At 42.5% G+C, this 26,963-nt stretch overlaps 2 protein-coding genes and 1 long non-coding RNA gene across 5 annotated transcripts in view; all 3 read right to left on the minus strand.

The window, feature by feature from the left end:
• Nucleotides 1-728: 728 nt before the first annotated feature.
• On the minus strand, nucleotides 729-2,258 carry LOC139382720 (uncharacterized). The gene is made up of 3 exons (XR_011628658.1): nucleotides 2,211-2,258; nucleotides 926-994; nucleotides 729-832 (listed from the first exon to the last, which is right to left on the minus strand). It is a non-coding gene; the product is annotated as an uncharacterized lncRNA (long non-coding RNA).
• A 799-nt stretch (nucleotides 2,259-3,057) lies between these two features.
• On the minus strand, nucleotides 3,058-25,111 carry LOC139378293 (parvin, alpha a). The gene is given in 9 exon segments (XM_071120562.1): nucleotides 3,058-3,066; nucleotides 3,220-3,357; nucleotides 3,595-3,704; nucleotides 17,122-17,160; nucleotides 17,163-17,249; nucleotides 17,413-17,586; nucleotides 17,683-17,772; nucleotides 24,882-24,940; nucleotides 24,942-25,111. Coding segments are annotated over 9 exon segments (753 nt in total). The 5' UTR covers nucleotides 24,989-25,111.
• Nucleotides 25,112-25,590: 479 nt separating this feature from the next.
• Nucleotides 25,591-26,963, minus strand: part of LOC139374564 (microtubule associated monooxygenase, calponin and LIM domain containing 2b) — a 95,917-nt gene continuing 94,544 nt past the window's right edge. For 2 of the 3 annotated variants that reach the window (XM_071115578.1, XM_071115569.1), the window contains exons 29-30: nucleotides 26,840-26,913; nucleotides 25,591-26,626 (exon numbers count right to left, since the gene is read on the minus strand). In XM_071115578.1, the coding sequence (XP_070971679.1) occupies nucleotides 26,442-26,626; nucleotides 26,840-26,913 (259 nt within the window). In that variant the 3' untranslated portion in view covers nucleotides 25,591-26,441. The remainder of the gene's footprint in view (nucleotides 26,627-26,839; nucleotides 26,914-26,963) is intronic. The other variant, XM_071115562.1, reaches the window with a different exon arrangement.

Raw genomic sequence — 26,963 nt, forward strand, 5'->3', positions numbered from 1 at the left:
CAGCGTCTGGTATTTCTTAGAACAGATCAGCTAGGGGTTGAAAGAGATTTAGGAAATATGGAGGATAATTAGTAGCCAAAGCTTGGGAGAGTAAGAGCAAGAGAGAGAGATATTGAGACAGAGCTAGAGAGAGAGTGAGTGGGAGAGCAGGAGAGAGAGAGGGCGGTGTAGAAATCAAGCAAGATCAACCATTGGAGGATTCCTTCAGGCGCGTAGAGGGCACTCCTTTATAGCGCCTGTCCCTGAAAGGACCCCTTGTCCCTGCTCCCCTCCCTCTCTCTGCATTAGTGCTAATCTCTTGGCCACTTATTGATTTCCTGTGCAGGAGCAGATTACAGATGCTGCCTGCGGGTGGGTGCCCACTCTGCTTGGCACAGCACAGCCTGCAGGAGAGGACCCAGGCTCAGGTTTGACAGGGCGTCCCTTTAGAAAGCCTGCTAAGAATAGCTGTCAAGAGGCTTTGGGTTGCACATTGTCTGTCGGGCAGTAAGGAATAATCTATATGATAAATACTAATATCAGCAAATAATTTTGAAGGATTATAACTCTTGAATTTAACAATGATGCAAATAATTGAATTATGTTTTATTACAATGGATTTTTCAACAATTAGGGCCATCAAATCATTATTTGCTGGAAATGTATGAAACTAGTGTGTTCACTGTCATTAAAGTACACCACACATAGAACATATACAATTTAGCAAAATGGAGAGTAAATGTCAACATACCTTTTGGTCAAAGTTCTCATCTGTCAGGAAGAAATTATAGAGCGGAACAAAGTAGCCCTTCAGCAGTCCCAACAGCAGAACCAGGTAAACACTGTCAGCAAACTACAGATGAAAAAAACAAAAACATAGTTCTTCTTATCAATATAGAAGTTGAGGTATGATTCTCGTTAGATAATTCTAGTTCATATACTGTACCTGTGTGTCCAGTTCAGCCACCTCCAGATTGAGCTTGTTCAAGTGTTTGTTCACAAAGGTGATGAGAGTCTGTGGAAACAGCAGCCATTTACAGTGAGATCCTGAAGTATTTGGACAGTGACATATGGTGTTGTTGTTTTGGCTCTGTTCTCCAGCTCTTTGGATTTGAAAATAGTACAAGACTGCGATCTTAAAGTGCAGACTGTCAGCTTTAAATTGAGGGTATTTTCAATTGGGAAATTAGAGCACTTTTTGTACATAGTCCCCCAATTATTGGGAACCAAAAGCATTTGGACAAATTCAGTTGTATGTGTATTAAAGACCCAGTGCAGTCACAAATGTGATTTTCTTAGTTGTATATATATTTCCAGACTAGGTTGGAATAATACTGTGACATTTTTTAAATGATGATAATGCCCATTTAGTGTAAGAGCTATTTGAAAAGACAGACATTTTAGCCTGTTTTGTTGGGATGAAGATTTGGTCTTCCATTGGGACATCACCATGCAGTAAATGAGTTAATAGACCAATAAGAGAGTTCCAAACATCTCTGCCTACAACAGAACATTTTCAATTTCCCCTCCCCACTCACACCACTTGCAGACAGTCCAAGCAAAATTATTGCTTGAGAAACTGCTCTTTGCTAAGAAGCTATTTTTATATATTTTTAAACTATTTTAATTGAAAACAATCACATTAAGGAACTTAAAAGTTACCCAGAAATGATATTGAGAGAAAATAACAGCTGCATTGGAAATGTAAATTATTCAAACGTTTTGTATTTGTTCCTGTATTCTTAATGTGTGACTCTACAAACTTGTTGGATGCATTTGCAGTTTGTTTTGGTTGTGTTTCAGATTATTTTGTGCCCAGTAGAAATTAATGGTAAATAATGTAGTGTCATTTGAGTTTTTTACCATTCATTTATTTTGGACACTAAAAAATCTAAAACTCAATCAAAACAAACTGAAAATGCATTAAAACAAGTTTGTAGTCACAAGTTTAGAATATGGGACCAAATACAACACTGTTGACTACTTTAATACACACAAAACTGTAAGTGAATTTGTCCAAATACTTTTGGTTCCCTAAAATGGGGGGACTATGTACAAAATGTGATGTAATATCATAACTGTTCATCAGATATGGATGAAAAAACACTACAATCAAAGCTGACCGAATACGCTTTAACCTCAGTCATTGTATCATGTGCTGGAGTAGAGCCAAAACAATAGCAACAGTACAATAAAACACTGCTACAGTATTAACAAATAACACACATTACCTGTTTCACCACATTGAGCTTGTCTGGAGCATGCGAAGCATCTCGCTCTTAATGGACAGAGAGAACAGTCATACCATTACTCAAAGAAACGATGCAAAAAATGTCACGGTAGTCAATGGCAAGTACTGAAAACTGTGCCTTGAAGACCAAAAATGTCCATTGTTCACGGTGACTCATGAAAATGTATCAGTAGAGAATAAACAGTGAGCACCTACCATGTCTCCCAGATAAAGCCCTGAGGGAAACGATAAGAAAACAAGTTCGAAACCTACATTTGGTCTGCAAGGACAGCTGACAAAGAACTGAATTACATTTATATAACAGCATACTTCTATTCTACAAGTCCTATTGATACGTTTATGTCAACCAGATAAACAGGAATGTTGGTGGTGTACATAATATGTTAACTTAGGTGAACATTTAACAAAATGGATGTCTCTATTGTCAGAGGAGCCAGGCATGTTGGGTCAAGGGGCTGCTGCAACATCCCAACAGCTATCAGACAAAGGAGGCTAACAAGGGATGGCTTGGACACACACACACAGGCACAGCGCTCCTTCTCTTCATGGTGTAATCTCTAATGACAGTGGCAGGGCTGGGCAGCAGTCCAGGTCGTATGATAACAACCCTGTGACCATGACTATAATATGAGCGCACTGCGCGCCCACTTATCTCCCCAGCTGCTCTGGGCCTGCTGGACCGCTCCAACCTCAGCTGGGGCTGTGCTACACTGGCAAGGAACCACACATCCCTGTCCATACAATGGTCTACTGTGTTCATAGATGCTGGCGAAACAATTGTGCTTGAACACCTATAATAGAATGCAGTTATTTCAGAAAATAGCCTTTCATAAAGGCTGCAGGAGGGATTGCATTTGAGAGAGAAAAATGTATAAGTACTAAATATTGGAAATAAGATGGCATTGTGATTTTGGGAGAGGCAATGATATCATGTGGCGTACTAAGGTACTACTAAGGTGTACTAAGGTAAACCTCTCTCTATCTCTGACATAACAGATTGAGTGAGGGGTGCGAGTTCTATCAATGAGAAAAGAGGCAAGCTGAGAGCCGAGCTGAGAGCTGACATACCCTGTATTGCCTGTGATTTCCTCCTGGATCTGGTGGGACTGAAGAATTCCCTCCCTTTTCTGAGAAAAAAGACAAGACAAAATGACAAATGAAACAGGAGAATCTGCCTTGCATTAAACGGGCATATAATTGTATCTAAAGAGTGGTAGTATTTCATTATTATTCATCACATTTATAAGAATGTATAGCAAAGTTATTTTCACATGTAACTAATATGCATACGACTTCAGATACTTAGGCTATTTCAAATATCATCCATGTGTACTATATTTCAAGCCAAATAAGATGTACAGTACCTGAACCACCACTACTTGGATGGACACGTGGTCAGGAAGTCTGATTGGTACTCTGACGTGTTAAGACAGCAACAGGTGAAGAATGGCCACTATACTCTTAGCATGTACAGCTGGACAAGAGAGACAGGAAAGGGGATTTGCTTTAGCTTTGAATGGTGGAAAGAACAATCAATAAAGTAAACAAGGCTTTGATTTCTCCCTACTAAAATGCTAAATTAAAGGAGAGGTATCTAAAAGCCCTCTGATATCTGTTTGATCCTTTCAGGCTAAGTGGATCAGAACAGAGGAGTGTGTTACATCCCCCTTAAGTGTTTTTCCCCAGCTTAAAAGAATAGGTTGAAAGCAGGGAACAATTGCATTGATTGGGTTAGCACTTGGGTGACAAAAGTCTGTGGTAAATTTGATCAAAGACTCCATCATGTCATACAAGTGTTTCTCTTTTTGATGTAGTTATTTCACGCATTCATGCTTCTTTCAAAACAAAACTCTTACCTTGAAGAATGTGTACAGTACCTTCAGAAAATATTCATACCGCTTGACTTATTCCACAACTCCAAAAGGATGAAAAAATAAATTTCTCCTCACCCATCTACAGCTAGCCTAGCGGTTAAGAGCGTTGGACCAGTAACCGAAAGGTTGTTGGTTCGAATCCTAGATCCAGCAAGGTGTAAAAATCTGCCCTTCTCTCCTTGAGCAAGGCAGTTAACCCCCAACAACAACTGCTCCCCGATGACGTTGTTTAAGGCAGCCCCTCACCTCTCTGATTCAGAGGGGGTTTGGTTAAATGCGCAAGACACATTTCAGTTGAATGCATTCAGTATCTATCCCCTTTCCTGACACACAATATCTCGGACAGCCGAGTGCTGAAGCGCGTAGCACTGGCCCGGGTATCCAGGAAGGATATTGACCTCCTCCCGTCAGTGGAGGATGCCTGGTTGTTCTTTAAAAGTGCTTTCCTCACCATCTTAAATAAGCATGCCCTTTCAAAAAATGTAGAACTAAGAACAGATATAGCCCTTAGTTCACTCCAGACTTGACTACCCTTGACCAGCACAAAATCATCCTGTGCCGGACATAAGCATCAAATAGCCCCCGCGATATGCAACTTTTCAGGGAAGTCAGGAACCAATATACACAGTCAGTTAGGAAAGCTAAGGCTAGCTTTTTCAAACAGAAATTTGCATCCTGTAGCACAAACTCCAAAAAGTTTTTGGGACACTGTAATGTCTATGGAGAATAAGAGCACCTCCTCCCAGCTGCCCACTGCAGTGAGGCTAGGAAACACTGTCACCACTGACAAATCTACTATAATTGAGAATTTCAATAAGCATTTTTCTATGGCTGGCCATGCTTTCCACCTGGCTACCCCTACCCGGCCAAAAGCTCTGCACCCACCGCAGCAACTTGCCCAAGCCCCCCCTGCTTCTCTTTCACCCAAATCCAGATAGCCGATGTTCTGAAAGAGCTGCAAAATCTGGATCCCGTCAAATCAGCTGGGCAAGACAATCTGGACCATCTCTAAAATTATCAGCTGAAATTGTTGCAACCCCTATTACTAGCCTTTTCAACCTCTCTTTCGTATTGTCAGAGATCCCTAAAGATTGGAAAGCTGCCGCGGTCATCCCCCTCTTTAAAAGGGGGAGACACTCGAGACTAAAACTGTTACAGACCTATATCCATCCTGTCCTGCCTTTCTAAAGTCTTTGAAAGCCAAGTTAACAAACAGATCACCGACCATTTCAAATCCCACCGTACCTTCTCCACTATGCAATCTGGTTTCAGGGCTGGTCATGGGTGCACCTCAGCCACGCTCAAGGTCCTAAACGATATCATAACCGCCATCAATAAAAGACAATACTGTGCAGCCGTATTCATCGACTTGGCCAAGGCATTCAACTGTGTCAATCACTGCATTCTTATCGGCAGACTCAACACCCTTGGTTTCTCAAATGACTGCCTCGCCTGGTGCACCAACTACTACTCAGATAGAGTTCAGTGTGTCAAATCGGAGGGCCTGTTGTCCAGACCTCTGGAAGTCTCTATGGGGGTGCCACAGGGTTCAATTCTCGGGCCGACTCTTTTCTATGTATACATCAATGATATCGCTCTTGCCGCTGGTGATTCTCTGATTCACCTCTACGCAGACAACACCATTCTGTATGCATCTGGCCCTCCTTTGGACACTGTGCTAACAAACAGTCTCTATGGGGGTGCCACAGGGTTCAATTCTCTGGCCTACTCTTTTCTATGTATACATCAATGATATCACTCTTGCCTGATTCACCTCTACGCAGACGACACCATTCTGTATACATCCGGCCCTTCCTCGGACACTGTGTTAACAAACCTCCAAACGAGCTTCAATGCCATACAACACTCCTTCCATGGCCTCCAACTGCTCTTAAATGCTAATAAAAGGTGCTGCCCGCACCTGCCCGCCTGCCGAGCATCACTACTCTGGACGGTTCTGACTTAGAATATGTGGATAACTACAAATACCTAGTTGTCTGGTTAGACTGTAAACTCTCCTTCCAGACTCACATTAAGCATCTCCAATAAAAAATGTAATCTGGAATCCTATTTCGCAACAAAACATCCTTCACTCATGCTGCCTAACATACCCTCATAAAACTGACTATCCTACTGATCCTGGACTTTGGCGATGCCATTTACAAAATAGCTTCCAACACTCTACTCAACAAATTGGATGTAGTCTATCATAGTGCCATCCGTTTTGTCACCAAAGCCCCATATACTACCCAACACTGCGACCGGTATGCTTTCGTTGGCTGGCACTCCGTACATATTCGTCGCCAAACCCACTTGCTCCAGGTCATCTTTAAGCCTTTGCTAGGTAAAGCCCCGCCTTAGCTCACTGGTCTCCATAGCAACATCCACCCGAAGCAGGTTTATTTGACTGGCCATCCCCAAAGCCAACATCTGCTTTGGCCGCCTTTCCTTCCAGTTCTCTGCTGCCAATGACTGGAACGAATTGCAAAAATCCCTGAAGCTGGAGACTTATATCTCCCTCACTAACTTTAAGCATCAGCTCCCAGAGCAGCTTACAGTACCTGTACACAGCCCATCTGTAAATAGCACACCCAACTACCTCATCCCCATATTGTTATTTATTTTTGTTGCTATTTTGCACCCCATTATCTCTACTTGCACATCATCATCTGCACATGTATCACTCCAGTGTTAATGCTAAATAATTATAATTAATTGTATAATTAATTATAATTGTAATTATTTTGCCACTATGGCCTATTTATTGCCTTACCTACCTCCCTAACCTTACTACATTTGCACAAACTGTACATATATTTTTCTATTGTGTTATTGACTGTGCGTTTGTTTATCCCATGTGTAACTCTGTGTTGTTGTTTGTGTCACACTGCTTTGCTTTATCTTGGCCAGGTCGCAGTTGTAAATGAGAATTTGTTCTCAACAGGCCTACCTGGTTAAATAAAGGTGAAATAAAATAAAAAATAATAAAACGTAAAAACCGTCTGTCCTCGGTTGCAACAATCACTACCAAGTTCCAAACTGCCTCTGGAAGCAACGTCAGCACAAGAACAGACAGCATCGTGAAGAAGGCGCAGCAGCGCCTCTTCAACCTCAGGAGGCTGAAGAAATTCGGCTTGTCACCAAAAGCACTCACAAACTTCTACAGATGCACAATCGATAGCATCCTGTCGGGCTGTATCACCGCCTGGTACGGCAACTGCTCCGCCCACAACCGTAAGGCTCTCCAGAGGGTAGTGAGGTCTGCACAACGCATCACCGGGGGCAAACTACCTGCCCTCCAGGACACCTGCACCACCCGATGTCACAGGAAGGCCATAAAGATCATCAAGGACAACAACCACCCGAGCCACTGCCTGTTCACCTTGCTATCATCCAGAAGGCGAGGTCATTACAGGTGCATCAAAGCAGGGACAGAGAGACTGAAAAACAGCTTCCATCTCAAGGCCATCAGACTGTTAAACAGCCACCACTAACATTGAGTGGCTGCTGCCAACACACTGACTCAACTCCAGCCACTTTAATAATGGGAATTGATGGGAATTGATGTAAAATATATCACTAGCCACTTTAAACAATGCTACCTAATATAATGTTTACATACCCTACATTATTCATCTCATATGTATACATATATACTGTACTCTATATCATCTACTGCATCTTTATGTAATACATGTATAACTAGCCACTTTAACTATGCCACTTTGTTTACATACTCATCTCATATGTATATACTGCACTCAATACCATCTACTGTATCTTGCCTATGCCGCTCTGTACCATCACTCATTCATATATCTTTATGTACATATTCTTTATCCCTTTACACTTGTGTCTATAAGGTAGTAGTTTTGGACTTGTTAGCTAGATTACTTGTTGGTTATTACTGCATTGTCGGAACTAGAAGCACAAGCATTTCGCTACACTCGCATTAACATCTGCTAACCATGTGTATGTGACAAATACAATTTGATTTGATTTGATTTTGTTCGTCGGGAGCTTCATGAAATGGTTTTCCATGGCCGAGCAGCTGCACACAAGTCTAAGATTACCATGCACAATGCCAAGCATTGGCTGGAGTGGTGTAAAGCTCGCCCCTTTGGGACTCTTGAGCAGTGGAAATGTGTTCTCTGGAATGATAAATCACGCTTAACCATCTGGCAGTCCAACAGACATATCTGGGTTTGGCGGATGCCAGGAGAACGCTACCTGCCCGAATGCATAGTGCCAACTGTAAAGTTTGGTGGAGGAGGAATAATGGTCGGGGCTGATTCGGGCTAGGCCACTTAAATCCAGTGAAGAGAAATCTTAATGCTACAGCATACAATGACATTCTCGATGATTCTGTGCTTCTAACGACGTGGCAACAGCTTGGAGAGCTTCCTATTTCAGCATGACAATTCCCCCAGTGCACAAAGTGAGGTCCATACAGAAATGGTTTGTCAAGATCAGTGTGGAAGAACTTACCTGGCCTGCACAGAGCCCTGACTTCAACCCCCTCGAACACCTTTGGGATGAATTGGAACGGCGACTGAGAGCCAAGCCTAATCAATCGCCCAACATCACTGCCCGACCTCACTAATACTGTTGTGGCTGAATGTAAGCAAGTACCCACAGCAATGTTCCAACATCTAGTGGAAAGCCTTCCCAGAATAGAATGCCCATGATTTTGGAATTAAATGTTTGACGAGCAGGTGTCCACATGCTTTTGGTCATGTAGTGTATGTGGGGAAGGGTATAAAACACTTTCTTGAATGTTGAAAGTTACCAAGAGCACAGTGGTCTCTGCTCTAAGCAGAGTACCCAGACTCTGCCTAGAGTCTGACCAAACTGAGCAACCGGGCAAGAAGGACCTTGGAGACGCATCTCTTCAGTAGGTCCTATGATTGAGTGTAGTCTGGCCCAGAGGTGTGAAGGTGAACACTTGAGTAAGTCGAGTCACTGACGTGATCTTCCTGTCCGGGTTGGCGTCCTCCTCGGGTTCGTGACGTGGGGGAGACCTCCGTGGGCTATACTCAGCCTTGTCTCAGGGTAGTAAGTTGGTGGATTGAAGATAACCCTCTAGTCCTGAGCCCTGGGACCATGCCTCAGGACTACCTTGCCTGATGACTCCTTGCTTTCCCCAGTCCACCTGGTCATGCTGCTGCTCCAGCTTCAACTGTTCTGCCTGCGGCTATGGAACCCTGACCTGTTCACCGGAGGTGCTACCTTGTCCCTGACCTGCTGTTTTCGACTCTCTCTCTACCGCAACTGCTGTCCTGAACTCTGAAAGTTCGGCTATGAAAAGCCAACTGACATTTACTCCTGAGGTGCTGACCTGTTGCACCCCCTACAACCACTGTGATTATTATTATTTGACCCAGCTGATCATCTATGAACTTTTGAACATCTTGGCTACCCCTGAGAGTCTGGTTCCTCTCTAGGTTCCTTCCTACGTTCCTGCCTTTCGAGGGAGTTTTTCTTAGCCACCATGGTTCTACATCTGCATTGCTTGCTGTTTGGGGTTTTAGGCTGGGTTTCTGTATAGCACTTTGTGACATCGGCTGATGTAAAAAGGGCTTCATAAATATATTTCATTGATTGATTGATGATGAAGGAGGTGACCCAAGAACCCAATGACCACACTGGCAGAGTGCATTGGCTGAGATGGGAGAACATGCCCGAAGGACAACAGTCTCTACAGCACTTTAAAAAAAAGGCACATGAAAGACTTGAAGCATTAGGCAAAAGATTATGTGGTCTGATGAGACAAAAATAGAACTATTTCGCCTGAATGCAAAGCACTATGTTTAGAGAAAACCAGGCACAGCTCATCACCCATCTAAAACGATCCCTACCCTGAAGCATGTTGGTCCAAAAGGACAATGACCCCAAGCATACAGCCAAAGCAGCACTGGAATGGATTCAGAACAAGAACATGAAAGTCCTTGAGCGGCCCAGCCAAAGCACAAATTTTAATACCATTGACAATCTGTGTAAAAACTTGAAGATTGCTGTTCACAACTACTCCCAATCTAACTTAACAGAGCACGATCAAATCTGCAAGGAAGAAAATCCCCATTCCAGACTACAAAACTGATAGACATACCCAAGATGACTCAAAGCTATTTTTTATTTCACCTTAATTTAACCAGGTAGGCCAGTTGAGAACAAATTCTCATTTACAACTGCGACCTGGACAAGATAAAACAAAGCAGTGCGACACAAACAACAGAGTTACACATGGAATAAACAAACGTAGAGTCAATAACATAATAGAAAAAGTCTATATACAGTGTGTGCAAATGAAGAGTTGGGAGGTAAGGTAATAAATAGGCCATAGAGGCGAAATAATTACAATTTAGCAATTAACACTGGAGTGATAGATGTGCAGAAGATTAATCTGCAAGTAGAGATACTGGGGTGCAAAGGAGCAAAAAATAATAAAAACAATATGTGGATGAGGTAGTTGGGTGGGTAATTTACAGATAGGCGGCCAAAGGAGGAGTTGGCTTTGGGGGTGACCAGTGAAATATACCTGCTGGAGCGCGTGCTACGGGTAGGTGCTGCTATGGTGACCCGTGAGCTGAGATAGGGTGGGGCTTTACCTAGCAAAGGCTTATAGATGACCTGGAGCAAGTGGGTTAGGCAACGAATATGAAGCAAGGGCCAGCCAATGAGAGCATACAGGTCGCAGTGGTGGGTAGTATGTGAAGGAGGCTTAGGTGACAAAACGGATGGCATTGTGATAGACTGCATCCAATTTGCTGAGTAGAGTGTTGGAGGCTATTTTGTAAATGACATCACCGAAGTCAAGGATTTGTAGGATAGTCAGTTTTACGAGGGTATGTTTGACAGTATGAGCGAAGGATGCTTTGTTGCGAAATAGGAAGCTATTTCTAGATTTAATTTTGGATTGGAGATGCTTAATATGAGTCTGGAAGGAGAGTTTACAGTCTAACCAGACACCTAGGTATTTGTAGTTGTCCACGTATTCTAAGTCAGAGCCGTCCAGAGTAGTGATGTTGGACGAGCAGGTAGGTGCGGGCAGCGATCAGTTGAAGAGCACGCATTTAGTTTTACTTGCATTCAAGAGCAGTTGGAGGCCACGGAAGGAGAGCTGTATGGCATTGAAACTTGTCTGGAGGTTTGTTAACAGTGTCCAAAGAAGGGACAGAAGTATACAGAATGGTGTCATCTGCGTAGAGGTGGATCAGAGAATCACCAGCAGCAAGAGCAACATCATTGATGTAAACAGAGAAAAGATTCAGCCTGAGAATTTAACCCTGTGGCACCCCATAGAGACTTCCAGAGGTCTGGCCAACAGGCCCTCTGATTTGACACACTGAACTCTATCTGAGTAGTAGTTGGTGAACCAGGCGAGGCAATCATTTGAGAAACAAAGGCTGTTGAGTCTGCAGATAAGAATGCGGTGATTGACAGATTTGAAAGCCTTGGCAAGATTGATGAATACGGCTGCACAGTATTGTCTTTTATTGATGGTGGTTATGATATTGTTTAGGACCTTGAGCGTGGCTGAGGTGCACCCATGACCAGCTCGGAAACCAGATTGCATAGCAGAGAAGGCACGGTGGGATTCAAAATGGTTGGTGATCTGTTTGCTAACTTGGCTTTCAAAGACCTTGTAAAGTAGGGTAGGATAGATATAGGTCTGTAACAGTTTGGGTCTAGAGTGTCTCCCCCCTTGAAGAGGGGGAGATCGTGGCAGCTATCCAATCTTTGTGGATCTCAGACCATACAAAAAAGATTGAACAGGCTAGTAATAGGGGTTACAACAATTTCGGCAGATAATTTTAGAAAGAGAGGGTCCAGATTGTCTAGCCCGGCTGATTTGTAGGGGTCCAGATTTTGCAGCTCTTTCAGAACATCAGCTATCTGGATTTGGGTGGGGGAGGCTTGGGAAAGTTGCTGAGGGGGGTGCAGGGCTGTTGACCGGGGTAGGGGTAGCCAGGTGGAAACCATGGCCAGCCGTAGAAAAATGCGTATTGAAATTCTCGATTATAGTAGATTTGTCAGTGGTGACAGTGTTTCCTAGCCTCAGTGCAGTGGGAAGCTGGGAGGAGGTGCTCTTATTCTCTATGGACTTTACAGTGTCCCAAAAACTTTTTGGAGTTTGTGCTACAGGATGAACATTTCTGTTTGAAAAAGCTAGCCTTTGCTTTCCTAACTGCCTATAATCGCCGCCAAAGGTGCTTAGGGGTGTAAAGACTTACATTTGATTTAATTTTCAATAAAGTTGCAAACATTTCTAAAAATATGTTTTCACTGTCATTATGGGGTATTGTGTGTAGATGGTTGAGATAAATATATTTAAAACATTTTGAATTCAGGCTGTAAGACAACAAAATGTGGAATAAGTCAAGGGGTATGAATACTTTCTGAAGGCACTGTAGATTTCCTTGATTACTTCACTCCTCTCATTTTCTCATACAAACATGTTGTTTAAACAATTCCTAAGTGCTATTACCATCTTCTGGTTAAAAAGCTTTCAGAAAATAGAGACATCAAGGCAAAACTAAAGCGCTTCATTGAAATGTACAGACAGACATTCCTCTTCATTAAGAGGGAAAACTCAATCGGAAGCAGAGAACTCAATGACCAGTGACACAAGTATGAACTCTTTGCTAGCTGAACATCGATCCAGTATCCCTGCACATTGTAAATATGGTACTGGAACTGACCCTTTATATAGTATGCTAATTTACTCTATTGTGTTCTTCTTATTTGTATATCTTGTGTGTTTTTGTACCACCTTGTTAATTTTAGTATTACATAGTTCTTGATTACTGCATTGTTGGGGTTAGGGAAAGGCATTTCACTGTAGTTGTCTATGTGACACTTGAAAAATCACCCATGTATTCTAGGGCTGTTATGATAACAGTATCGTGATACTCCTTAGTATCGTGGCAAAGAAACAAAGCACGAAGCGGATGTAACTTCTTTAAGAAAACACCCATAATGTTGGAAACAAATATATTAATGTTGTCATCCAGAGTCACATTTATTTATTTTCCAAAATATGCACACAATATTGTACATACAGCAGGTTTTTAAAGGACCAAAGAGTTTGGTCTGCTTCGTGTTTTAATTTTTGCCATGGAAAAAAAATTAAGATACTGTTATTTTCACAGCCCTATTAAAATCCTTTCATAAAATAGAGACGTCAAGGCAAAGCTAAAGTGCTTCACTAAAATATACAGACAGACATTCCTCTTCATTAGAGACAAGGCAAAGGGAAGCAGAGAAAACTCAATTGTCAGTAAGCAAAGTATGGACTCTTAACTAGCTGAACATCACCCACGTAACCACGTAGTCCATCTGTTGAACCACTTAGTCTGTCTCTCCAGGGCTGCATTCATTAGAACCAAACAGAGGAAAACGGACTGAAACATGGAGGGACTAGCTGAACTTGTCCAATAAGAACAATGCTTTTAATTTCCCCTTGCAAAACGTTTTGCTATGGTGTGCTCTAATGAATACGACATACACTGAAAAAAAACAAAACGCAACATACAGCGACTCTGGGAAGCCCCCTTCTAGGCAGAGTTGCAAAGAAAAAGCCATATCTCAGACTGGCCAATAAAAATAAAAGATTGAGATGGGCAAAAGAACACTAGACAGATGAACTCTGCCTAGAAGGCCAGTATCCGGAGTCGCCTCTTCACTGTTGACGTTGAGACTGGTGTTTTTCTGGTATTATTTAATGAAGCTGCCAGTTCAGGACTTGTGAGGCGTCTGTTTCTCAAACTAGACACTAATGTACTTCTCTTGCTCAGTTGTGCACCGGAGCCTCCCACTCCTCATTCTATTCTGGTTAGAGCCAGTTTGCGCTGTTCTGTGAAGGGAGTAGTACACAGCGTTGTATGAGATCTTCAGTTTCTTGGCAATATCTCACATGGAATAGCCTTCATTTCTCGGAACAATATAGACTGACGAGTTTCAGAAGAAAGTTATTTGTTTCTGGCCATTTTGAGCCTGTAATCGAACCCACAAATGCTGATGCTCCAGATACTCAACTAATCTAAAGGCGGACAGTTTTATTGCTTCTTAAAATCAGCACAACAGTTTTCAGCGGTGCTAACATAATTGCAAAAAGGTTTTCTAATTAGACTGCTGGCTTGCTTCTGAAGCTAAGCAAGGTTGGTCCTGGTCAGTACATGGATGGGAGACCAGATGCTGCTGGAAGTGGTGGTGGAGGGCCAGTAGAAGGCACTCTTTCCTCTTGTCTAAAAAAAATATCCCAATGCCCCAGGGCAGTGATTCACTTTCGGATGGGACGCTAAACGGGTGTCCTGACTTTCTGAGGTCATTAAAGATCCCATGGCACTTATTGTAAGAGTAGGGGTGTTAACCCCGGTGTCCTGGCTAAATTCCCAATCTGGCCCTCAAACCATCACGGCCACCTAATAATCCCCAGTTTACAATTGGCTCATTCATCCCCTGTAACTATTCCCCAGGTCGTTGCTGCAAATGAGAATGTGTTCTCAGTCAACTTACCTGGTAAAATAACGGATAAATAAAAAATAAATAAAATGATAAACTTTGGTTAGCTACAACGTGCATTGGAACACGAGTGATGGTTGCTGATAATGGTCCTCTGTACACCTATGTAGATATTCCATTAAAAATCAGCCATTTCCAGCTACAATAGTCATTTACAACATTAACAATGTCCACACTGTATTTCTGATGAATTGTGATGTTATTTTAAAATTGACTTTTTTTTTTTTGATTTTCTTTAAAAAATAAGGACATTTCTTAGTGACCCTAAACTTTTGAACGGTAGTGTATATCTCGACACAATCCTGTCTCGGAGATCTACAGACAATTCCTCTGACCTTGTGGCTTGGTTTTTGCTCTGACGTGCACTGTCAACTGTGGGACCTTACTTACAAGTGTGTGCCTTTCCAAATCATGTCCAATCAATTGAATTTACCACAGGTGCACTTCAATCAAGTTGTAGAAACATCTCAAAGATGATCAATGGAAACAGGATGCACCTGAACTCAATGTCTAGTCTCATAGCAAAGGGTCTGAATACTTGATCTGTTTTTTATTTCTTAGACATTTGCAAAAAAATTCAAAAAAACTGTTTTCGCTTTGTCATTATAGGGTATTATGTGTAGATTAATGAGGAACATTTGAGATTTTATCCATTTTAGAATAAGGCTGTAAAGTAAAACATAAAATAAAAAAGTAAATGGGTCTGAATACACTGTATGACAGCCTCCACTCTTCTGGGAAGGCTTTCCACTAGATATTGGAACATTAGTGCTTTGACTTGCTTCCATTCAGCCACAAGCGCATTAGTGAGGTCGGCTACTGATGTTGGGCGATTAGGCCTGGCTCGCAGTCGGCGTTCCAATTCACCCCAAGGGTGTTCGATGGGTTTGAGGTCAGGGCTCTGTGCAGGCCAGTCAAACTCTTCCACACCGAATTCAACAAACCATTTCTGTATTTACCTTGCTTTGTGCATGGGGCCACTTGCATGCTGAAACAGGAAAGGGCCTTCCCCAAACTGTTGCTACAAATTTGGAAGCATAGGATCGTCTATAATGTCATTGTCGCTCCTATATGTTTACACTTCACAATACCAGCACATACAGTTGACCGAGGCGGCTATAGCAGGGCAGAAATTTGACAAACTGACTTGTTGGAAAGGTGGCATCCTATGACGGTGCCAAGTTGAAAGTCACTGAGCTCTTAAAAAATATATATATAGACTAATCCAGCAATTTTAAGGGTTGTCCACATACTTTTTAATATATAGTGCACCTTTAAAAATGTAAAGTCGTAGATCAGAAAACTAGTCAGTCACAAAACCCACTGGCTCCAGGTCATCTATAAGTCTTTGCTAGGTAAAGCTCCGCCTGATCTCAGCTCACTGGTCACCATAGCAACACCCACCCGTAGCACATGCTCCAGCAGGTTTATTTCACTGGTCATCCCCAAAGCCAACTCCTCCTTTGGCCGCGTTTCCTTCCAGTTCTCTGCTGCCAATGACTGGAACGAATTGCAAAAATCACTGAAGCTGGAGACTTATATCTCCCTCACTAACTTTAAGCATCAGCTGTCAGAGCAGCTTACTGATCACTGTACCTGTACACAGCCCATATGTAAATAGCGACATTGGGCTGTGCATTATCTTGCTGAAACATGAGGTGATAGCAGGTGAGTGGCACGACAATGGGCCTCAGGATCTCGTCACGGTATCTCAGTGCATTAAATTGCCATTGATAAAATGCAATTGTGTTTGATGTCCGTACTTTATGCCTGCCCATACCCCCAAAATGGGGCACTCTGTTCACAACGTTGAACAGCAAACTGAAGGTCCTGGGCTGGCGTGGTTACACGTAGTCAGCGGTTGTGAGGCAGGTTGGACATACTACCAAATTCTAAAACAAATGTTGTTGGAGGCGGCTTATGGCAGAGTTATGAACATTTAATTCTCTGTCAACAACTCTGGTGGACATTTCTGCAGTTAGCATGCCAATTGCACGCTCCCTCAAAATTTGAGACATGTGGCATTGTGCTGTGACAAAATGTGGCAAAATTTGAAGTGGCCATTTTTTATCCCCAGCACAAGGTGCACCGGTGTAATCATGCTGTTTAATCAGCTTCTTGATATGCCACACCTGTCCGGTGGATGGATTATCTTGGCAAAGGAGAAATGCTCACTAACAGGGATGTAAACAAATTTGTGCCCAAAATTTGAGAGAAATAAGCTTTTTGTGCTTTATGAACATTTCTGGGATCAACACTTTACATGCGGGCGGCAGGTAGCCTAGAGGTTGGGCCAGTAACCGAAAGGTTGCTGGATCGAATCCCCAAGCTGACAAGGGAAAAATCTGTCATTCTGCCCCTGAGCAAGGCCGTTATCCCACTGTTCCCTGGTAGGCCATCATTGTAAATAAGAATTTGTTCTTAACTGACTTGCCTAGTTAAATAAAAATAAATATATATTTCTGTTCAGTGTACTTCTCAGCCTTTACTTACAGTCCACGTTCCATTTGATGCTCCTGGCGGAGACCTTGGAGTCTCCAGAACCGTCTGTAGCTTCTGCTTCTGGGCGATCTCCGACTGGTTCACCTCAGCCACATTCAGCTTCTCCCCCTCCAGCTTCTCTGCGACACGCATATAAAGACAACAGCATTCATTTGGTCATAAATAAAGACATTCCTGTCAAAGAGAGAAAGGCCAGATGGAGAAGGTGATTGGTAGTAGAGTGGAATTAGTGTTCCTTTAAGTTTGATGGAGAACCAATAGGGGATTTGAATTGTTCCTCACCAAAGAGTTTCAGCAGAACCTGCCCGTCGCATAGATCTTCAGCCAGGTCCTTCACGATGATCCTCTCTCCTACCAACATATCATTGATCCAGTCGATCAGCACCTCCTGGACTTCCTGTAGTTTGCTGTCGTTGTTGGAGTTGGGGTCGACCATGGTGAGGACCTCATTCTCCTCTGCAGAAACAGAAAGAACAGTTGAGTTTAGCCAGTTTTAAGACCTTTCATAATTTATGACCAGGGCTCTTAGATTGGGATATATGCTCTACTTACCTAACATGGTGTCTTCTGGGTCCAGTTCATATTGGGTGGGGCTCAGTGGCAGGTTGATGGCATTCATCCCTTCCTCCTGGAGCTCAGACACTATAGGGAGGGAGAGATGGGAGAGTTCAGAGAGACCATCATGTCACTCACAATGCATCCTCTCAACACTCCACCTTTCAGTGCAATGGCTATAAATTCACATAGCAAAGAGGCGGCACAAACAGTAAGCCACTTACAACTTGTGATGATTCTACGAACTAGGCTTTATACAATTTAGATGTCTACTACTACATGTTTGTTTTTGCACTATTTGTAATGTCAGTGAGAATTCTGCAAGTAGGAGCAATCCACCAGAAATAAGCGTAAAGGTCAGGGGGAAAATGAGAGGATGTTGTTAAGGCGTGGGTTCCCAACTACTGGGATAAGTCCTACAATCTAGGAACCCACTAGGTACAACCTGTAAACAAGGGCACCCTCATAGACGTTATCCTGACCAACTGGCCCTCCAAATACACCTCCGCTGTCTTCAACCAGGATCTCAGCGATCACTGCCTCATTGCCTGTATCCGCTACGGGTCCGCAGTCAAACGACCACCCCTCATCACTGTCAAACGCTCCCTAAAACACTTCTGCGAGCAGGACTTTCTAATCGATCTGGCCCGGGTATCCTGGAAGGATATTGACCTCATCCCATCAGTTGAGGATGCCTGGTCATTCGTTAAAAGTAACTTCCTCACCATCTTAGATAAGCATGCTTCGTTCAAAAAATGCAGAACTAAGAACAGATATAGAGCCCTTGGTTCACTCCAGACCTGACTGCCCTCGACCAGCACAAAAGCATCCTGTGGCGGACTGCAATAGCATCGAATAGTCCCTGCGATACATGCAGTCAGTCAGGAAAGCAATGGCCAGCTTTTTCACGCAGAAATTTGCATCCTGTAGCTCTAACTCCAAAAAGTTCTGGGATACTGTAAAGTCCATGGAGAACAAGAGCACCTACTCCCAGCTGCCCACTGCACTGAGGCTAGGTAACACGGTCACCACTGATAAATCCATGATAATCGAAAACTTCAACAAGCATTTCTCAACGGCTGGCCATGCCTTCCTCCTGGCTACTCCAACCTTGACCAACACCTCGGCCAACAGCCCCCCCCCCCCGCAGCTACTCGCCCAAGCCTCCCCAGCTTCTCCTTTACCCAAATCCAGATAGCAGATGTTCTGAAAGAGCTGCAAAACCTGGACCCGTACAAATCAGCTGGGCTTGACAATCTGGACCCTCTATTTCTGAAACTATCCGCCGATCCCCAAGGGATATCGTCAGATCCCCAAGGATTGGAAAGCTGCCGCAGTCATCCCCCTCTTCAAAGGGGGAGACACCCTGGACCCAAACTGTTACAGACCTATATCCATCCTGCCCTGCCTATCTAAGGTCTTCGAAAGCCAAGTCAACAAACAGGTCACTGACCTCGAATCCCACCGTACCTTCTCCGCTGTGCAATCTGGTTTCCGAGCCGGTCACGGGTGCAGCTCAAGGTACTAAACGATATCATAACCGCCATCGATAAAAGACAGTACTGTGCAGCTGTCTTCATCGACCTGGCCAAGGCTTTCGACTCTGTCAATCACCATATTCTTATCGGCAGACTCAGTAGCCTCGGTTTTTCTAATGACTGCCTTGCCTGGTTCACCAACTACTTTGCAGACAGAGTTCAGTGTGTCAAATTGGAGGGCATGTTGTCCGGTCCTCTGGCAGTCTCTATGGGGGTGCCACAGGGTTCAATTCTCGGGCCGACTCTTTTCTCTGTATATATCAATGATGTTGCTCTTGCTGCAGGAGATTCCCCGATCCACCTCTACGCAGACAACACCATTCTGTATACTTCTGGCCCTTCCTTGGACACTGTGCTATCTAACCTCCAAACGAGCTTCAATGCCATACAACACTCCTTCCGTGGCCTCCAACTGCTCTTAAATGCTAGTAAAACCAAATCATGCTTTTCAACCGTTTGCTGCCTGCACCCGCACGCCCGACTAGCATCACCACCCTGTGTGGTTCTGACCTAGAATATGTGGACATCTATAAGTAACTAGGTGTCTGGCTAGACTGTAAACTCTCCCTCCAGACTCATATCAAACATCTCCAATCCAAAATCAAATCTAGAGTCGGCTTTCTATTCCGCAACAAAGCCTCCTTCACTCACGCCGCTAAACTTACCCTAGTAAAACTGACTATCCTACCGATCCTCGACTTCGGCGATGCCATCTACAAAATAACTTCCAATACTCTACTCAGCAAACTGGATGCAGTTTATCACAGTGCCATCCGTTTTGTTTACTAAAGCACCTTATTCCACCCACCACTGCGACCTGTATGCTCTAGACGGCTGGCCCTCGCTACATATTCGTCGCCAGACCCACTGGCTTCAGGTCATCTATAAGTCCATGCTAGGTAAAGCTCCGCCTTATCTCAGTTCACTGGTCACGATGGCAACACCGACCCGTAGCACGCGCTCCAGCAGGTGTATCTCACTGATCATCCCTAAAGCCAACACGTTCTCTGCTGCCTGTGACTGGAACGAATTGCAAAAATCGCTGAAGTTGGAGACTTATCTCCCTCACCAACTTTAAACATCTGCTATCTGAGCAGCTAACCGATCGCTGCAGCTGTACATAGTCCATCGGTAAATAGCCCACCCAATTTACCTACCTCATCCCCATACTGTTTTTATTTATTTACTTTTCTGCTCTTTTGCGCACCAGTATCTCTACCTGCCATGACCTGATCATTTATCACTCCAGTGTTAATCTGCAAAATTGTAATTATTCGCCTACCTCCTCATGCCTTTTACACACAATGTATATAGACTATTTTTTTCTTTTTTTTCTACTGTGTTATTGACTTATTAATTGTTTACTCCATGTGTAACTGTGTGTTGTTGTCTGTTCACACTGCTATGCTTTATCTTGGCCAGGTCGCAGTTGTAAATGAGAACTTGTTCTCAACTAGCCTACCTGGTTAAATAAAGGTGAAATAAAAATAAATAAAAAATAAGGATTAAAATTGGCACCATCCTCTCTGAAGTGCTTCCAAACAGTGCATGATAGCACTGCAATAGTGTTCCCACACCACTAATACACTAGCTAACTACTCCCACAGCCATTTGGTCCAAATAACCTAGCATTAACACAGGAGTAGAATTGGGTTTTGCTTGCTTTATCATGTCTAATATGGTATGTTATTGAGGAGTAGTGGTTCTTTCTGTAAGTGGTTTCCCTCACTGATTTCTCTGTCTTTCCTCAAGGAATATGGATTTCCCCTAACCTACACATGGGAAAAACACTGCAGTTTCATCTACTACTTAGTGGCCCTCCTCCGTCCACATACAGTCCTTCTCCAAATGTTATATCTCACAACATAGAGATGTTCTAAAAGGGATGACTCTTACTGGTCTTAAATCAATATAACAAAAATAATCCTTAGCTCACTGCACCACCTCAGCTTTCGGTGTCACCGTTCCTAAATATGCATATCCAATCTGACACTGTTCTCAGTTAATCAAGACAATGTCATTTCCCCATCTGTTAGTTAGTCTCGGATATCCCCGACCTTGGAGCGACGTGAGCCTATAGGCATTCAAAGATTGTGGAAGTAAGCCGTCTGGCTCGAGAGATCTGTTAGTAGTCAATTTGTCTCGCAGGTGTGATGTTCGGATGTACCGATCCTATGCAGGTGTTGTTACACGTGGTCTGCCACTGCGAGCAAGATCAGCTGTCCATCCTGTCTCCCTGTAGTGCTGTCTTAGGCGCCTCACAGTACAGACATTGTAATTTATTGCCCTGGCCACATCTGCAGTCCTCATGCCTCCTTGCAGCATGCCTAAGGCACGTTCGCGCAGGGACACTGGGCATCTTTCTTTTGGTGTTTTTCAGAGTCAGTAGAAAGGCCTCTTTAGTGTCCTAAGTTTTCATAACTGTGACCTTAAATGCCTACCGTCTAAGCTGTTAGTCTTAACGACCGTTCCACAGGTGCATGTTCATTAATTGTTTATGGTTCATTTAACAAGCATTGCAAACAGTGTTTAAAGCCTTCACAATGAAGATCTGTGAAGTTATTTGGATTTTTAAGACTTATCTTTTGAAAGACAGGGTCCTGAAAAAGGGACTTTTCTTTGAGTTTACTTACTACTATTGAGGTACTTTGCATGTTAGCCTACCCTTTCCCTAAACGTTTAACCTAACCTTAACCTTAATTATTCCATGATATAATTTCTGATCAGTTTTTATGAGGCACTTTTGTTTGTTCCCCGCCATCTCTATTGAATGGTGTTGCTCTAGTTGCAGTAAAACCATGTGCGGTTATAATTTGCAAGACAGCACTGAATGTTGGCTTCAACTTGGTTCTCCATATAAAGTGTTCCATTACAAAAGGGAATCCAATTTTAACTTAACTTGGCAATGTCTGTATGAATCCTGTATAAGCTACTTGCTCAGCCCGCAAATTAAAGATAAAATCAACTGCTATCGCAATTATGCACGCATCATTAACTTTTCTGCCAGATCTTGACCCCGGGCCAGTACATTTTTCCATTTGGGTCAGTAGCTTTCAGTTTGCACTGGCAAGTTTACCTAAATGTCAAGCCCCGCTGTGTGCGGTGCGCATAGGGCCTATATATGTAACACTTTGTGTAGCCATTAGCGATGCTAATGATAGCCTAACTGTTTTTTGGTAGATGGAAAGGCAATTAAAAGTTAACTACAAAGTAGCCTATCATGATTATTTGAACCAATCCTGTGGCCATTTGTTTTGAAATCTCCATCACAAGTGCGAAATATAAAATCCGCTGGCCAAACACAAAACTGGAGTAAATCAGTCCTTCTCCCAACTATGTGGTTGGTATCAAGCATCATATTTATTTTTTAATATTTTTTTGCAGAAAACATGACACTTTGAAATCTGCAATAAATACATTTTGCACTTTATTTTAATAGTATATTTTCTTTGCTGTTAGAGTAAATCTATCCAAATCAATGTAAGAACACAAGAGCATGCTAATGTAAAAGATGGCTAGTCATTATTATCCTGGTTCCGTACGGAATGCAGGCACATTATGGGACACAGGCCAGGTTATTATTAATAATAATACAAAAGAGGCCACAAGCCATCAAACAAAGCCAAGCTGCTTGAATTGTTGTGCCAGGAGTGGCATAAAGTCACCCAAAATCAAATGTGAAAGACTGGTGCCAAGACGCATGAAAGCTGTGATTGAAAAATAGGGTTATTCTACCAAAAATTGATTTCTGAACTCTTCTTAAGTTAAAACATTAGTATTCTGTTGTTTAAAAATGAATATGAACTTATTTTCTTTGCATCGAGGTCGAGGTCTGACAACACCGCATATTTTTGGTTATTTTGACCAGTTGTCATTTTCTGCAAATAAATGCTCTAAATGACAAAATTTCTATTTGGAATCTGGGACAAATGTTGTCAGTAGTTTATAGAATAAAACAAATATGTTCATTTTACACAGACACATACCTTTAAACATTTTGCAGTGGTCTCTTCATTTTTTCTAGAGCTGTATATACACTACTGGTCAAAAGTTTTAGAACACCTACTCATTCAAGGGTTTGTCTTTATTTGTACTATTTTTGCAATGTTGAATAATAGTGAAGACAAAACAAACAAACAAAACTATTAAATAACAAATTTGGAATCAAGTAGCAACCCAAAAAATTGTTAAATCAAAATATATTTTATATTTTAGACTCTTCAAATAGCCATAATTTTCCTTGACAGTTTTGCACACTTTTTTGGCATTCTCTCAATCAGCTTCATGAGGGAGTCACCTGGAACGCCATCCCATCTGGCGTGCGCTTAGTGGGACTATCATTTGTTTTTCAACAGGACTTAACACACCTATAGGCTGTGTAAGGGCTATTTGACCAAGAAGGAGAGTGATGGATTGCTGCATCTGATGACCTGGCCTCCCCAATCCCCCGACCTCAACCCAATTGAGATGGTTTGGGATGAGTGGGACCGCAGAGTGAAGGAAAAGCAGCCAACAAGTGCTCAGCATATGTGAGAACTCCTTCAAGACAGTTGGAAAAGCATTCCTCATGAAGCTGGTTAATTGAAATGCATTCCAGGTGACTCCCTCGTGAAGCTGGTTGATAGAATGCCAAGAGTGTGCAAAGCTGGCATCAAGGCAAAGGGTGGCTACTTTGAAGGTACTCAAATATAAAATACACTTTGATTTGTTAAAAAAAAAATAATGGTTGCTACATGATTCCATGTGTGTTATTCATAGTTTTGATGTCTTCACTATTATTCTACAATGTAGAAAGTAGTAAAAAAATACATTAAAACCCTTGAGTAGGTGTGTCCAAATGAGTAGGTGTCCAAACTTTTGACTGGTACTGTATATAAAAAAAAACATCAAAAAATCAAAAATCCAAATCATGTGCTGGTGCTACTAATGGAGAAAAACGTTGGTGTAAAAAAACGTAAGTGTATTGCCCCAACCCAGCGAACTTTTGCCACAACTAATTGCAATTTGTAATATATCATGTAACATATCATACGAATTGTAATACCATACATGACATATCATACTATTTTGAGCATACCGGATTTACGTTTACTATGTTACATCTACCCCTAAATCCAAGTTGCAGCAGTAGTGTTCCCTACATGCCAATCGTAGACTGCATCTATAGTAAACAATCATACTGTAGTAAGTACTCTAGTAACTCTACTAGGCACTGCACTGTATGCACCCCCAGGCTGCCCTGCTGGTCAAGAAAGTTTAAATAGAATACATTATTTGAGTGCAATGACTAGTTTTCAGACAGGCCTATGTATTATGTATGTAGCCTAGATATGCCTCGAGGCTCATCCATTCTGATATCTTCAATGAATGTGCTGCGGGGAAAGCATGCAGGCGATTTCGTTATGGCTTTACCAGTAATGAATTGACAGAATCAGACGGAGTAGACAATAGATTAGGGTGTGACTTCATTGCACAATGCATTTTCTGTAATAATTTGCGCCGCTCAGATTGAAAAATTGCTGTAGCTAGAGTTCAAATGGGCTACACTGTCGTTCCATAAAATACACGTTTTCTTCCTGTCCGTTTCTGTTGACACACAAGCTCGCAAGTTAAGTTTAGACATGTTTCTTTACAGTATTGTTTTGATCTGACCTATACCTTCTTTTGCTTTCTTTCTTCTTACTAAAGTTCCTCCAAGTTTTCCCAGGAACGAGTCATTTTTTTCTGGAAGAGGGAGATTTCGGAGTCGTCGGCGAAGAAGCCATGATCAAATTTAGTCAAAGCTCAAAGGTACAATCAAAATGTAAAGTTACACGTTTAGTAGATCTCTGAATTAAATTGATAAATCACGTTCTGTTCGAAACAATGTTCATTAGAACGGAAACGGAATTCCAAACATTCGTCCATCCCTCGAATCCTTTCCTTGTTCCCAGATGTAGTTCCCTCCCCTAACTTTGGCTCCGGAGTAGCGCAGCGGTCTAAGGCACTGCATCTCAGTGCTAGAGGCATCACTACAGACACCCTGGTTCGAATCCAGGCTGTATCACAACCGGCCGTGATTGGGAGGCCCACAGGGCGGCGCACAATTGGCCCAACGTCATCCGGGTTTGGCCGCTGTAGGCCATCATTGTAAATAAGAATTTGTTCTTTATGGACTTGCCTAGTTATATAAAAAATAATAAAACCTGAAGTTTGAATAGTTGAATAACCTGAATAGTTTGTAGCACATAGTTGGCGCCTGCATGCATTGACAAACACTTTTTATGGTAGTATCACTATGGATAGACAGACTATTCTAATGCCACCATAAACTATGGTCCTCTCAATATTATGTCATATCCATAAATCATGACCAGATACACTTCAATTCTCTATTAAATATATTTTATTTCATAATCAAATTTTTACAGAATAAAAATAAACAGCAACAGATCAGTCTGTCAGTTTAGGATTTAATAACTCAATTTATTGTGCTATGGAGACACCCCTAAACTCATATCAAACTAAATAAATTGAACCAACAAAGTTGGGCAAGGAGGACTCAAAAAAGTGAATAAAATCCTGTTGGTTGTGGTCAGTACTGAGTACTAGGATAGACAACATGCAGGAATAATAGTCAAAAGTCCCGTGGAAAACTATAAACATGGACAACCATGACCACTGACACAGTCTCAACTTGGTGTATTAGTGGATTAAGTTCCTTGGTATAGTGCAGATTAAGTTATACAACATACAGTAGTTTTTCCAGTGCTTCTCAACACAACAGCACAACACATGAACAGTAGAGACCTACAATAGAGACCTACACATACAAAATACATTTTGCTTTGAGAGCGAAAACATACTTGATAGGATGAATCTTTGGGTTTCTGTAGTGTTTCTAAGTGCTTTCCAGTGCAACTGACAAATTAAACAAAACTAAATCATATTTTATTTATTCCATTCATACGACAGAATATGAGGTGTTCTTGGTTAGGCATACAGTAATCTCAGAAGGCTGCCAAGAGAGACTAGGCATACAGACACTGGATGTACAACCCTCAGGTCTATAAGAGATGTGATCCTCAAGTAGGAATTGACAAGTAAAACCTATATAAATATTCAAAAGGTCAACATGCCGACTGAGGCCAAATCCGGTAGTGTAGTCACTTGTCGCCTCTACCCATAGAGCTGCATGGTACTGTTATCATTTTCCCTGCCCCAGAGGGCTGCAACTCCTCAGGTCCAATGGAACTGGTAGCCCCTAGACAGCACCAGGCTCTCCAGGTCTCTGTCCTCAGCCCTCTCCTGCAGCCGCTGCTCCTCCAGCAGGCTGACCAGAGTGTCTCTCCTCTCCACCACCTTCATGATCTCGGTCAGCATCTGCTGCTCCTCCGCCAGCTCACTGGAGCTCTTCCTGGAGTCTGCAAAGGGCCATTGGAGAGGAGAGATTGTAAAATGGTAGAGGAGGAGAAGGAGGGGTGGAGACAGACAGATGGACAAAGTAGGACATGTACATTTAGAAAACATTCTCAACAAGTTCCACAGATAAAGGACAAGTTCCAAAGATAATGGGCCGCGAATGTATTATAACTGGACCGCAAACGCATACTACAATTACAGTGTGTGACCCGTACCGTCTACTGACATCCTGCGTCGTAGATCTATCTGTAGTTGACTCTGTCTGTCCTCCAGCTCGAGTTCCTGAGCACTAATAGACAAAACAACCAATTTCAAACACACTTCACTCCATAAGATGGT

The sequence above is a fragment of the Oncorhynchus clarkii genome, chromosome 2, assembly GCF_045791955.1.
Source record: "Oncorhynchus clarkii lewisi isolate Uvic-CL-2024 chromosome 2, UVic_Ocla_1.0, whole genome shotgun sequence".
Taxonomy (NCBI): Eukaryota; Metazoa; Chordata; class Actinopteri; order Salmoniformes; family Salmonidae; genus Oncorhynchus; species Oncorhynchus clarkii.